The sequence below is a fragment of the Cynocephalus volans genome, chromosome 18, assembly GCF_027409185.1.
Source record: "Cynocephalus volans isolate mCynVol1 chromosome 18, mCynVol1.pri, whole genome shotgun sequence".
NCBI classification, from domain to species: domain Eukaryota; kingdom Metazoa; phylum Chordata; class Mammalia; order Dermoptera; family Cynocephalidae; genus Cynocephalus; species Cynocephalus volans.
The window spans coordinates 14,959,825-14,972,053 of record NC_084477.1 but is presented as its reverse complement, the minus strand read 5'-3'; the positions used below and the strand labels follow the sequence as shown (position 1 = coordinate 14,972,053).

The following is a 12,229-nucleotide window of genomic DNA, read 5'->3' as shown; positions in this document are numbered from 1 at the left end:
TGCCTGGACCATGTGTTCACAGCCAAAGTGGCCAGACATGGTCCTCCTAAGTCCAAATTGTGGAGGTCACCTTTGCTTCCTTTATTCTGCAGACGAAGGGAGAGTGGAATTACAGCCTTGAATTACTCTCATTTTACAACTGAGACTTAGTAAATTACACTAAAAGCTAGTCAAGTTTAGCTAGTCAGATTTCATAACAGTCGTATGAAATAGTATAAATGCACAGCCAAATATCGGCTGAATTATAGAAGGACCCGCCCTGCATAACAGGGACAGGTGGCATTGAGTTTGGACAGAATCCTAGTGGCTTCTGCGTGGCTCCCTCTGGTGGCCAGGAGCTGCTAGCCATCCCAGCACCACCTTGCCACAAACCAGGGTGGAAGGTCCTCTGGCCAGACAGCTGGTTCTCCTGCAGTTACAGTGCACTGCTAACTCGTTCCTGCCATGCAGCTAACACCTATCTGGTGGGCGCAGTGACCCGTGCTGGCAGCCAGCAAGGGGCAGATTCCAGGCCCTCTGCCTATGTCTTCCCCCATTGTCCTGAGAAAAATGACATCACCCACCTGGTGGGTTCACTTCCACCTCCAACACTCAAACAGCACAGGGGACATGAGTCAACAGCTGACTTGTATTTTTAGCTTGCAGTTGGGGGAAAATTTGTTTTGAGGCTTAGTGTTAATTTTGGAATAAAAACTCAGTCCCTGTGCAACCACCCAGAAAAGCTTTCAGCAAGTGAATGATGTAATGCATCTTTGCAAGTAATGCAGGTACTTCCAGCAGCAGTCACCCAACAGCCTGCCTGACTCGACGCTGCAGACACAGGTGTCCTGGGGCCCGCAGCCACCAACTCAGGCCCCTTGTGACTTTATTTTGATGCAAAGAGACAAGAGAATTTGTGGAGCTCTTTGGCACAATTCAGATGTCCCAAGCAAACTCCAAATGAAATCCTGTTACTGGAAAGAGAAGCTTCAAGGTTAGTTCCACATCTAGCAGAAGAAAGGAACAGAAGTTTTTTGAGGTTAAGAGAGGAGGTGTGAAAAACTTGAAATACTCCTGGACTCCTAGAGAGCAGTGTGGTGCTTCCAGGTCTTCTCTTCGTGGCTGTACAAGGATAAGAGCCACCACCCTCACTGGACTCTGGTACACACAGTCCGGCTGTGCTGACCACTGCATACTGCACAGTTTTGTGCTTAAGGCCTCCAGCACTAGGCTGGCGCTGAAACAAAGGTTCACGGAGCCAGTGCTGGTGACGGGCTTTGGAACTTGCAAACACTGTGCAGCTGTGGGTCTCTCTAAAAATCACTGCTCCTGTTAGAGGCACATGGCTGGTCATCTAGGAACTCCCCACTGCAGTCCTGGTGGATTTCCCTTTTCTTATCTTTCAGAGTTCAGAGAGCTAGCGACATCTGTGAGACACTAGCCGCTTGCCAGAGTGACTAAAAGTTTCTCCTTGGTTAACAGATGGAGGTTTAGGTCTGAGATAATATCTAACTGGCGCATGGGATCACTCAGACTCCACCCAGACTGCTGGTCAGCTTGCACCTTCCACTGGGTAATTTCCAAAAATCGAAGAGCGCTAACATGTCCCTCCCCCATCCTGGGGGGCTGAGAAGGAAGCTTGAGAGTCGTGCACACGTGAAGAACAGGATGGAGGCTCAGCCTTATGTTTGTGGAACAGATTGCACAGCAGACGTCTTAACAAGGATTACTCACCCCACCAGGACTGCATTTCCTGGAAAACATCCATAGGTCTGGGACACGCAATCAGATCCAGAAAGAAGCAAATGTATCTTATAATCCTGGGGAGATCTCGGCGACTTCTGGTATTGGAGGGTGAGAGGCTGTGGGGGTGTCTGTGAACCGAGACCCCCAGCCTTGGGTCACCGGTTGACTCTGCAGCTCAGCTGTCCAGGTCGGGGGCTCTGGCGCAGTGCAGGGTGCTCTAGGCTAGAGCAAGTGACTAGGCTGTGCATCTTGGCTCCACTCTCATAAGCTCTTGGATACTGAGCAAGTCACTTAACATCTCTGAGCCTTGGTTACCTCGTCTCTCAAATGGACAGAAGTTACAGCGCATCTTAGGGAAGGGTCTGGAGGATGGGATCAGAGAACACGTGCTGGTGCATGAAATTCAGTGAAAGTTCTCTTCTGCCAACGTGGTTGCTCTTAGCATTTCTTCTCACTGGAGGGGTGGCTGGATGAGCAGTCATTTTGTGCACAGAGTCAGAGGCAGACAGACACTTAGGGAGGCAGTTCTGTGCGGCAGTAGCATGAGAATAAGTGGAGCTCTGGGGGCACGAAGTCCACCCAGCTGCGGTCCGACTGGGCGAGACCCCCAGCCTCCATCTCGGGGGTGGTGGAAAGTGGGTCCTCTGACCACTCAGGGCCATCCATAACCACCCATCACAGTGAGGACTTTGGAATCAGGAGGGTTCGGGGAGCAGCAGGAAGGCGAGCCGAGCGTCGTCCTCGGGCCCCTGCAGCGCGTCCAGCTGTTTTCAGTCACTAAAATGGTCTGCGTGTCCCAAAAGGGGCCATCCCTGGACAGTCACTCCAGCATGTGGTCCTGACTCCCTTCTGCATGGGGGGCTGCCCCCTGAACCTGAGCCCAGCATGAGGAGCACCCGGAGGACAGGGAGCACCGAGGGTCACAGCCCAGGCCTCTCCCCACGTTCGGTAATAGGGGTGGATTGAGGTCCCTCTGTTCCCTCCAAACCCTAAATCCTTGGGTCGGTGAGAGCGGTCCAGGAGCGGGGACAGCAAGCGTTGGAGGAGGGATATTGAAAACTGAGTCTGTTCTTTCCCATTTGCAAAATTGTCCCAAACTGTAAGAATCTAAAGAGGGTCCAAACGGGGTTCTGCTTGGCAGAGAACGTGCAGCCCGCCACAGTTTTAGCAAGACCGGGGAGCAGCCCTGGTCTGAAAGGTGACTGGACCTCATTAAAGGTGCCACCGACCCTCCTGTCTCCTCCGCAAGGCTCCGTGGCTTCCCCCGCCCTCCCTTCCAGCCTGACATGGGGTGAGGACCAGCGTTACCATGGGGGTCATGTGGCCTGTCGGTGGCAAAGGCCTGAGCGGCTGGGACTGAGCCACACCCCACGGGAGGCCCCATGAAGACTTAAGGCAACAGCCCAGCCTGTGTTTCTTCCCCGTCTCCCACCAGTTATTCCCCAGATGACGCAGAGGCTGTGGCACTCGCCAGGCTCGGTCTCGGGGCTGCTGTCCCTCACCTGTCCTGGTTTTGGTATAGTTCAGTGGGGCACATGGAGGGTGGGGGACAGATAGGTGTGAGCTGCCAGCTCACCTGTCAGCGCTTCTGGTGAGGTCCCAGGAGAGCTGCTGATGCAGAAAGTGGGGGCCCCACAGCCAGGCCCATCAACCCTGTGGCTTGTGGCTGGGACTCCGAGGAGGGGAAGACCAGGAGATGTGGACAAGGGGACCTGTCAGAATGAGCTTCGGGGCTGCGGGGGCCTGTGATGTCTGTCCCCTCATTTCTTACTCCTCTGACCCCTCCTCCAGCTTTTCTGCCCAGCACAGCTCAGGCGGAAGCTCTTAGCCATCTATTATTTAATCACTAGAGAGAGAAAGAGATTGGAAACCTGCCTCGCAAGAAAAAATAACCCTTGTTCTCCATCTCCTCAAACTTCAGCCAGAAGTTTGGAAAGAGGCAGGTGCCTTTGGAGAGGCACCAAATCATGTGAAACTTCACTATTTTCTTCCCTTCTTTCTTTCTTCAAGTCTTTTTCTCACCGGGTGCCTCTGGTCCCCAGGCAGCCTTAGCTGTTCCAGGTGGCATCTTTGCACTGTGCACGTCTTTGGTGGCTGAAAACTTGCCCCTTCCTGCTCTCTTGGGAGAAAACACCTGCTTATTGTCCGACTCTCTCTGTTTGTTTCTCTAGCAAACAGTTGCACACAGTACAGGTAATATTTAGATGTGAAACGTGCACACATGTGCTGCAGAAGGATGCAGCTGATGGCCAATTACTAACGCAGAAAGAACAAGGGGACAGATGAGGGCGTGTCACCAGGCGTGATGACCGCCCATCTCTCCAGGGCCTGTGTTATGGGCGGATCTAGCGCTCTATGGAGGCCTCGCATGAGGTGCACGCTAGGACAGTATGTAACTCAGGCGTGCTGTGTGTGATCCCACCACATTACCTTTCACCAGCGTGAAGGTTTTATGTTTGCACCACTAAGGAAAGCTCAATTCAAACCTGAGAGTGAAGTTGGCCATAGCGTGTTACTGAATCACACCTTCCTGCTTGTGTGTGTGAGCACTGACTCTGCAAGCAGACGGACCTGGAGTGTGTGTCCCTGCTCGACCGCTCACCAGCTCTGTGACTTTGGGCAGGTTACTCCACCTCTCTGAGCCTAGGTTTTCACATCTGTAAAATGAGACAAATGACAACATTTGCCTATGTTGAGGAAAAAATAAAGAAAATGCATAGAAAACGCTTCTCCTGTGACCACTCAGTAAATCTTAGCTCTTGCTATTGATAGAGAGAGCTGAGAGCTGTGGTCCACTTTGAGTGACCCGTAAGACGATAACACTCTTAGGAAATTCAGAGTTGAAACTTGCACCGTACACACTTGTCCTACTGATGCCACCCCCCATCCCTTCCCGCGGGTGGCACTGATGTAGCTTCAGGGCTACCTCACACGGGTCCTAGTTCTTATTCTCTGTGCTTGTGCATTTTCCTCCTTGGGAAAGTCCCAGGTAGTTTATCTCCTCTTGACTGCAACAATTTTACCCCCATGAAGCTTCCCTCCTATCCGAGAAGTCGGTGTCTGGACAATAACAGGATTGAGGGGACCTGCTGCGGGCAGTGCTGCAGCAGCTAAGGAAAGGAGCTGGACACTGCTCGTATCCCTAATTGGCAAGTGACATTCTGCCAGGCCCTCTGCTGGTGTGCAGACTGGGGACCAGATCTGCTGTCATCACAGTGCCTTCCCCACTGGGGTGTGGAATGCAACAGAGCAAGGTCACACGAGGTACTGTGGGAAGATTGGGAAAAGACTCAGGTCATTTCCAGGGTGCCTAGCCAAAAAAGACCAGAGAACCTGTCGCTGGAACCATGGCCACTTCCTTCTCAAGATCCCCAGAGTCACACTGTGTGACACTAAGCCATGCCATCACTCTTGGCTGCCAGCTGTTTTGGGTTCTTTGGTCCTGCCAACCTTTGCTAAGTGTCCCTTCTAAGCAGCAGCAACATTTTAGACAGGGCCAGCCTTCACCTGTTGGGCAAGAGGACCGAGAAGGAGACACTTCCCCGCCTTGCATGGCTGAATCCCGTGAATGTTTCTGCTTCCTGGCACTTGTGTGGCCCCTGCACTATCCTGACCCCACGCCCTCCCTCCTGTCCCTGCAGATCGTGGCTGCCATCCTGGCCATCGCTGGCATTGTGATGATGACCTACGCTGACGGCTTCCACAGCCACTCGGTCATCGGCATCGCGCTGGTGGTGGGCTCCGCGTCCACGTCTGCCCTCTACAAGGTAGGCGCAGGCAGCAGCTGCGGGCGCCAGGCCTGGTGGTCCCCAGCCAGCGCAGCAGGTCTGAGAGGCAGGTCCTTTACCTTCGGGGATCTCTGACAGTGCCTGTGCTTTAGGACGAGCAGCTGTTTTTATTGCACGCCAGGCAGACGGGGACATCCGCCCGGACAGTACCAGGCAGGCAGCTGCTCCTGGCTTTGGCTCTCTGAACTTTTCCATCAGTGGCCATATGTTTGCAGTTTTGAGGTTAAAGTGGGTGCTGGCTACTGGGTTGACAGAGTCAGAATTGTGATGTCATTGTTTGGCAGGGAAATGGAAAGGATCAGGGGCTCTAGTGTCTGCTTATTTAGGTGTCCACCTCGTGGAATGTGAAGACTTGAGTATCTGGTGCATCTTTGTCATGCAAATCCCTGACCACATGGTTTTTGCAGCCACCAGGGCTCAGTACGAATCCACGTGCATTTCAAGCATTGCATGTAGACTGAATAAATAAAAGCACGACTGCTAAACTACGGGGATGATAAAATATTTTTGACGAAATGTTGGAAACCATTGGTAAGCACTTCCCAGCTGCAGGTCTAAACACAACAAAGTTTTCTTGCACCTTGGGGTCCTCTGCTCTGTTCACCCCCGACTCAATCGAGCTGCTGTCTCTCCTTTCTCCCTGTCCTTAGATCCATGGTAGAGATTACAAATACTTTCAGGTCTCCAAGTTGGGAAAGTGATCTAGAGGATTCAATGACAAATTAGGTTTTAGCCTTGAGATGTACCAGCTCTTTGTGGACCCAGATGGGAGGACAGAGAGGATTAAGTACTGTAGAAAGCCCTTTACTTCTGCTGTACTCAATTAGCAGCATGCTAACGAGGAGCAGAGACACGCAGACACGCGGTCCACAATGAACACAACATTCGGACTCGGATGCCTGTTCCTCCTCCTCTTCCCCCTAATATTTGTCCAGAGGGACTAACAGCTGGAAGACGGAAAGTGATTTATCTTCCTTTCCATACTTCCTGCGCATATGCCAGGACATCCCAGAACAGGTCATGAAACGGCCGAGCCAGGAGGAAGCAGGAAAAGTGGGAGGGAAAGTGTGCAGGCTCAGACTGCACCGCAGCTCCCACCACGGGGGCTGGCCACTCCCATCACACCTGTCCCTCTCCTCGTGGCCCTCCAAACACCTGATGGGACGTACAAACAAGAAAACAGGTGCAAGGTGCATTCCACTGGAGCCCGTGCCATTCTGGAGTGGGTGTGGTGGGACGCAGGAAAAATGAGCAACGTCCCTTCACTTTCGATTCATCGAATATGTCTGCAGCCACCACCCTTTCTTGGGAGAGCGATGGTTTTAAACTGTCGCCCAGGGTCAGGTACCAGTGTTGGGGGTCCCCGAGAGGGTATGCGGTCATGGCACACATCTCTAATTGATGTGGGGTCATGAACACATTGCAGACAAATGAAACCCAGTGTGAAAACCATGACTCTGGAAGATGCTCGCTTGCACCGGGGAGCAGCCCTCTGCAGGCAGGTTGCTGAGTTTGACATGTGCCCAGGTGAGCACAGGTCAAGCCCCATCGCCCCTCCAGTGAAAGCCAGGTGAGGCCGAATGTTCCGACACGTGTCACCGCATGTGCTGGCTTTGCTTACATCCTCGTCTGCTTTCTCCTGCAGGTACTGTTCAAGCTCCTCCTAGGCAGTGCAAAGTTCGGAGAAGCCGCCTTATTTCTGTCCATCTTGGGGGTGTTTAACATCCTCTTCATCACGTGCGTTCCTGTTGTCCTCTACTTTACCAAAGTGGAATACTGGAGCTCCTTTGATGACATTCCATGGGGAAACCTTTGTGGATTTTCAGTTCTCTTATTGAGTAAGTGGCGCCCACCCTGTCCAGAGGCCCCAGAAAGCAATGACTGAACGAGGACTCTGGAAACTTGGGCCCAGAAGGAGAAAAACAGTGTTGATTGTTATCCTTAAGTTCTTGCTGTTTTTTCAAGGTCTTTGTGTTTCACAAAGTCAAGTCTTTGAAATGACGACATCAGATTCTTACTCCAGAACCATAGTCCCTGTAGTGGTAACAGTGGTTCCTGCTGCTCTGAACAGTGAACTCACAGCCCAGAGCAGTGCGGGTTACCTGCTAAGAATAGGACGTCAATACCTGCAGAGCTCTTAGGACCTTGCCTAAGTGTCAATGTCCAGTAAGTGCTGTCAATTATCATTAGTATTAATGTCACCATCATCACCGTTACTCCATGTGAGTCTAGTTCTAGGCAAGGAACCCAGGAGGTGTCTCACCCAGATTCCATCTAAAAACACATGTTCTTACAGCCACCCCAGAAACAGACAACAGCGCAGCTGGAGAGATGACCCAGTCCCTTCTTCTAGTGCCTTCTCACTGGTCATCTTTTCCAAATTTCTTTTCCCTTCATCAAAGCTCAGGGAGGAGAGAGGGGCTGAGCAGTCAGGGTATTTGTCCCTAGTCCCAAGTCCTGGAGACCTTGGAAGAACCCCCAGAGATGCTGGGGTCAGATAGGCCAGCGAGGGGGTAAAGTGCAGCACAGCCTCGAATAACACCTGTTTCTTACGTTCTTTATTTCAGCATTCAATATTGTATTAAATTTTGGAATCGCTGTTACATATCCCACTCTGATGTCTCTTGGAATCGTCCTCAGTGTACCTGTGAACGCAGGTAAACCTATACAGCTTTCTATATCTGCTCGTAAACAAACACGCGCGCGCGCACACACACACACACACGCACGCACGCACACACATACTCTCACGTTAGACACTCACATATATTTTTTCTGTGCCTAGTGTAGAATGCATGTTTAACCTTCTGCAAAGAAAAGAAAAGAATTTAGGTACAATGTTCATGTTTGTTTATAGATGCAATATTTTCCCCATAATGGAATGATTTCCATGTACCACACCAAATACAGAAGTCTAAAGCCATCTTGACTATAACTGGTGTGGGAAAGTAGAAATCAATAACATTACTAATAAATACAGAAAATTATATAGCAGAAAAAGAATTCATTTTTGCAAGTGACTCCCTGGGGGAGAACACTTGCTCGAGGTATGAGGTAGAAACACAGTAACAAGCTGAAGAAGCATGAACGTGATTTTCCTCCAAAGAGCCAGAACACACCTCTGCCCAGGTACTCGGGACCCTCCTCTCTTTTCCCCTGGGGACTCGTTGCCAGCACACAGGGTTGACAGCTCTTCCAGAAGCTTGTCATCACCTACCCCTTACCTCCTTCCTTTTTCTGGCTCATGCTGGTATGAACTTTGGGCTTTCTTCCTAGAATCCCCATCCTCATGCCCAACCTCCCTGTGCCACCTGTTCTCAGCCCGGGAAGGCGGTGGACCCATCCTCTCCAGAACACTCTCTCCCTCGGCCCAGACACACCTTCCTGCATGGCCTCCTAAGGAACTGCAAGCCCATATCCTGTGCAGTCACAGGCAAAGCAGCTCTCGCTGTGCTGAGCCTTCCCCGGGGTTTGGTTTCCTGCCACTGTCACCCCACATGTCCCGTGTATGCCTCACCATGGCCCCTGGCCCTTCCCGAAACAGTGCCTCCTCCCAGCAGGGTGAAAGAGGCTGGGCTGTGGCCCCACCATGGCCCACCTGGAGGTCCCACCTTACCAGCTGTCTGAGCCTGAGCTTGTCTCCCCTGCAAATGAAGGTCTTACCTACTCTTGCTACTTCCGTGGGTAGAACCAAACAAAATAATCGATGAGACAGCACTGCAAAATGCAGAAGGCACCTGAGCTCCCAGACAGATGGTCAAATGTGTTCTGGACTCTGCAGGCTTATGAAAAATAACTCATGCACACAGTCCCCCACATTCTTTGCACCTATTCTAGATAAGTCTTACATGGAAACTTACTGTGACCGCATCACATAGCCAGGCGTTGGAGAGATTGATTGGAATCATTTCTCTTTGCTTTCCTACGATATAAGAGGTTCACTAATGTGTCAAAGGAAGGAGTCACATTCAATCCTAGACTGCAGGAGAGAAGCAAAGAAATCAAGGTTGTCAGATAAGCATCCGCTGAATTGACAGAATGTTTTGCCAATGTGAAAAATTAAAATATTTCTGAATTATGGTACAACTGGAGAGGCACCTTTATCCCACTAAAGTATGACTAACAAAGCTTCTTTTCAGATTTTACCTTCATCCCTCCCTTTCTCTGCCCACCTGCTAGATGAGGTGAGGGTCCAGGAGGGGTGTGGAAGGGGGACTGGAGGCAGCAGAGTGACGAGTGGCAGAGTCGGGTCTCAGACCCGGCAGACCAGCACCCACCCCAGTGGAGAGGCGGTGGACGGGGGTCTAGGAAATCCAGTTTCAAAAGCTGCGTGCTGTAAAATCAGCAGACCCTCTTGCACGAAATGATAGAAAAGAAAAGCAACCTGTTTCTTAGGATCTCGTTTGTGTAGGAGGCAGGCTGCAAATTGGCTTTGCAGAGAGAAAGAAAGTCCAAAAAAGGAGTTTACCTTTAACATCACCATGCCTTGATCTCTGGGCTATTAAGAAAATGATGACCCGGATTTTTATGAACTGACATCAATCCCGCTTCTTATTCTGTTCCCTCTCCTGGTGTGAGTCAGGAAGAAGCACGCACCCCCAGGGGGTCTTGAATAAACTAACAGAAGGTGGTGACACTGGTGGCATTAACACCTCCACGAAGTGGTGCCCTGGGGTGGAATAAGAATTCTATTTATTATCTTAAAAGAACCGGTTCAAGATTCGTCTCCAAAAATACATATGCACATGTTGTGGAATAATGTTAAGTGATAAAAATAAAGTGTGTCATTAGAAACAGTGTGAAGAATACCAAAAATACAAAGAAAACAGTAACATCTTCATTATCCTGCCACCCAGGGGTGGCCACAGTTACACTTTGGTATATTTCATCCCCCTAACCACCCACCCAAAATATACATATATGTATATATGAGGGTACTTCAAAAAGTCATGGAAAAGTAGAATTATGCCAATGTTCCCATGAATGTTTTGACACATATGTAGACATATAGACAGACAGATATCTCCAACCCCAGCTGCCCCACGTTTTTTTTTTTCTCTCACATGAATGGGTGCCTGAAGCAAGGTGCCAGGTGAGTTTTGCACGTGAGATGCACGTGCCAGGCCTCACACCAGAGGGGCTGTACAAAGTTAAGGGTGGTCACGAGAGGCAGCCCCAGCCCTCCCGGAGCACAGCTCTGCAGAAGAGGAATGTGTGGTCTGGAGCCACTCTCTGCCCCACCGCTGAGTAACCGAGCTCTGTCTCCCACAGTGGTGGATCACTACACCAGCCAGATAGTCTTCAACGGGGTCCGGGTCATTGCCATCATCATCATCGGCCTGGGCTTCCTCCTGCTGCTGCTGCCCGAGGAGTGGGACGTCTGGTTGACCAAGCTGCTCACCCGCCTCAAAGTGAGGAAGAAAGAGGAGCCGGCTGAGGGCGGTGGGGACCCGGGCTCAGGTCCTCAGGGCAAGGCCCGGAGAGCCCGTCCTTCCCTGGCCCGCTGACTGCTCCCCCAGGACCCTGCGGCGGTGCCCTGCGGGTGCGGCTGGGAGGTTGGCAAGGTGTACATACCTGTACAGTTCCGGCGATGTGCGATAAGCTCTACGGTATTTACTGGCATGTCCAATCCCCCTGCACTTCTCCACAGCAGACTTTCCACTCAAGGGTACCGACTGGATGCGAAGGAGCCAAGAACCTCTCAGAGCTTTCTCCATGAATGTAGAGTAGGTTACAAGGAGCCTTGTCTGGATTGTTTGGGATGACAGACGTTCTTGACAAGCCAGGGCAAATGTTTTGCATCTTTGCTCCAGAAGATGACATTATACACTGTGATTATTTCTCAGCTATGGTAGGTCATATTTTGTTTTGTACCAGAGCTGTACTCTTAATTTTAGGGAATTTCAATGAACCAAAAGATAACTGTCAGTTAATTTGGATGGATGGATGGATGGATGGATGGATGGATGGATGGATGGATGGATGGATGGATGGATGGATGGACGGAAGGACAGACGGACTGACAGATGGCTGACAGATGGAAAAAGGAGAAGCAGAACAGGCTAACGGACATAAAAAACCACTGGAGGACAGACCTGTGCTAGGGAACAGCAAGAGGAAGATACGTCCAAGATAACCCACATGCCTGCATAAGATCATGTGAGGGAAATTCCAGTGCCTTCTACAGAATTTTTGTCTTTACCTATGTGAAGCGAGGTGACATTATAAGTCACTGGCGCCGTCTTATAATTTAGATGTAAAAACCTTTAGAAACAAATAAAACTATATATATGAGTGTACAGAAATGAGGAAACTGATAAGCAGCGTATTTGGGGTGGGCTCGTGGGGTGCAGATGCTTGTAAGGTGGACTGGGCCAGAGGGGACTCGCTGGTTGCTTTTCCTTCATGACCAAGGCTGAAAATTTATTTACTGAATCTGTAAACCTTTTTATGAAACTTTTAAGCACCAGGCTGTTTACTTACACCATTTAGGTCTGCCAGAGAATTCTATCTGTGATAGATCTGTAAAGAGGGGCGGGGGTTAGAGTTTCCTATTTTTGAAGTTTACATTGTTACATATGAAATGGGAACATTACTTGGAAAAGTCGTCATAATCCAATGGTGCATTCTGTCACCATGGAGTCTTCTGTTTCCCAGGGGAAAGGGGCATTCATGACCTGAACTTTTTAGCAAATTATTATTCTTGGTTTCCATTT

General features: G+C 50.4%; 1 protein-coding gene across 2 annotated transcripts in view; it reads left to right on the top strand.

The window, feature by feature from the left end:
* Nucleotides 1-11,020, top strand: part of SLC35F3 (solute carrier family 35 member F3) — a 272,482-nt gene extending 261,462 nt beyond the window's left edge. For both annotated transcript variants that reach the window (XM_063082868.1, XM_063082869.1), the window contains 4 exons: nt 5,367-5,492; nt 7,159-7,351; nt 8,081-8,170; nt 10,785-11,020. In XM_063082868.1, the coding sequence (XP_062938938.1) occupies nt 5,367-5,492; nt 7,159-7,351; nt 8,081-8,170; nt 10,785-11,020 (645 nt within the window). The remainder of the gene's footprint in view (nt 1-5,366; nt 5,493-7,158; nt 7,352-8,080; nt 8,171-10,784) is intronic.
* The last annotated feature ends 1,209 nt before the right edge of the window (nt 11,021-12,229 follow it).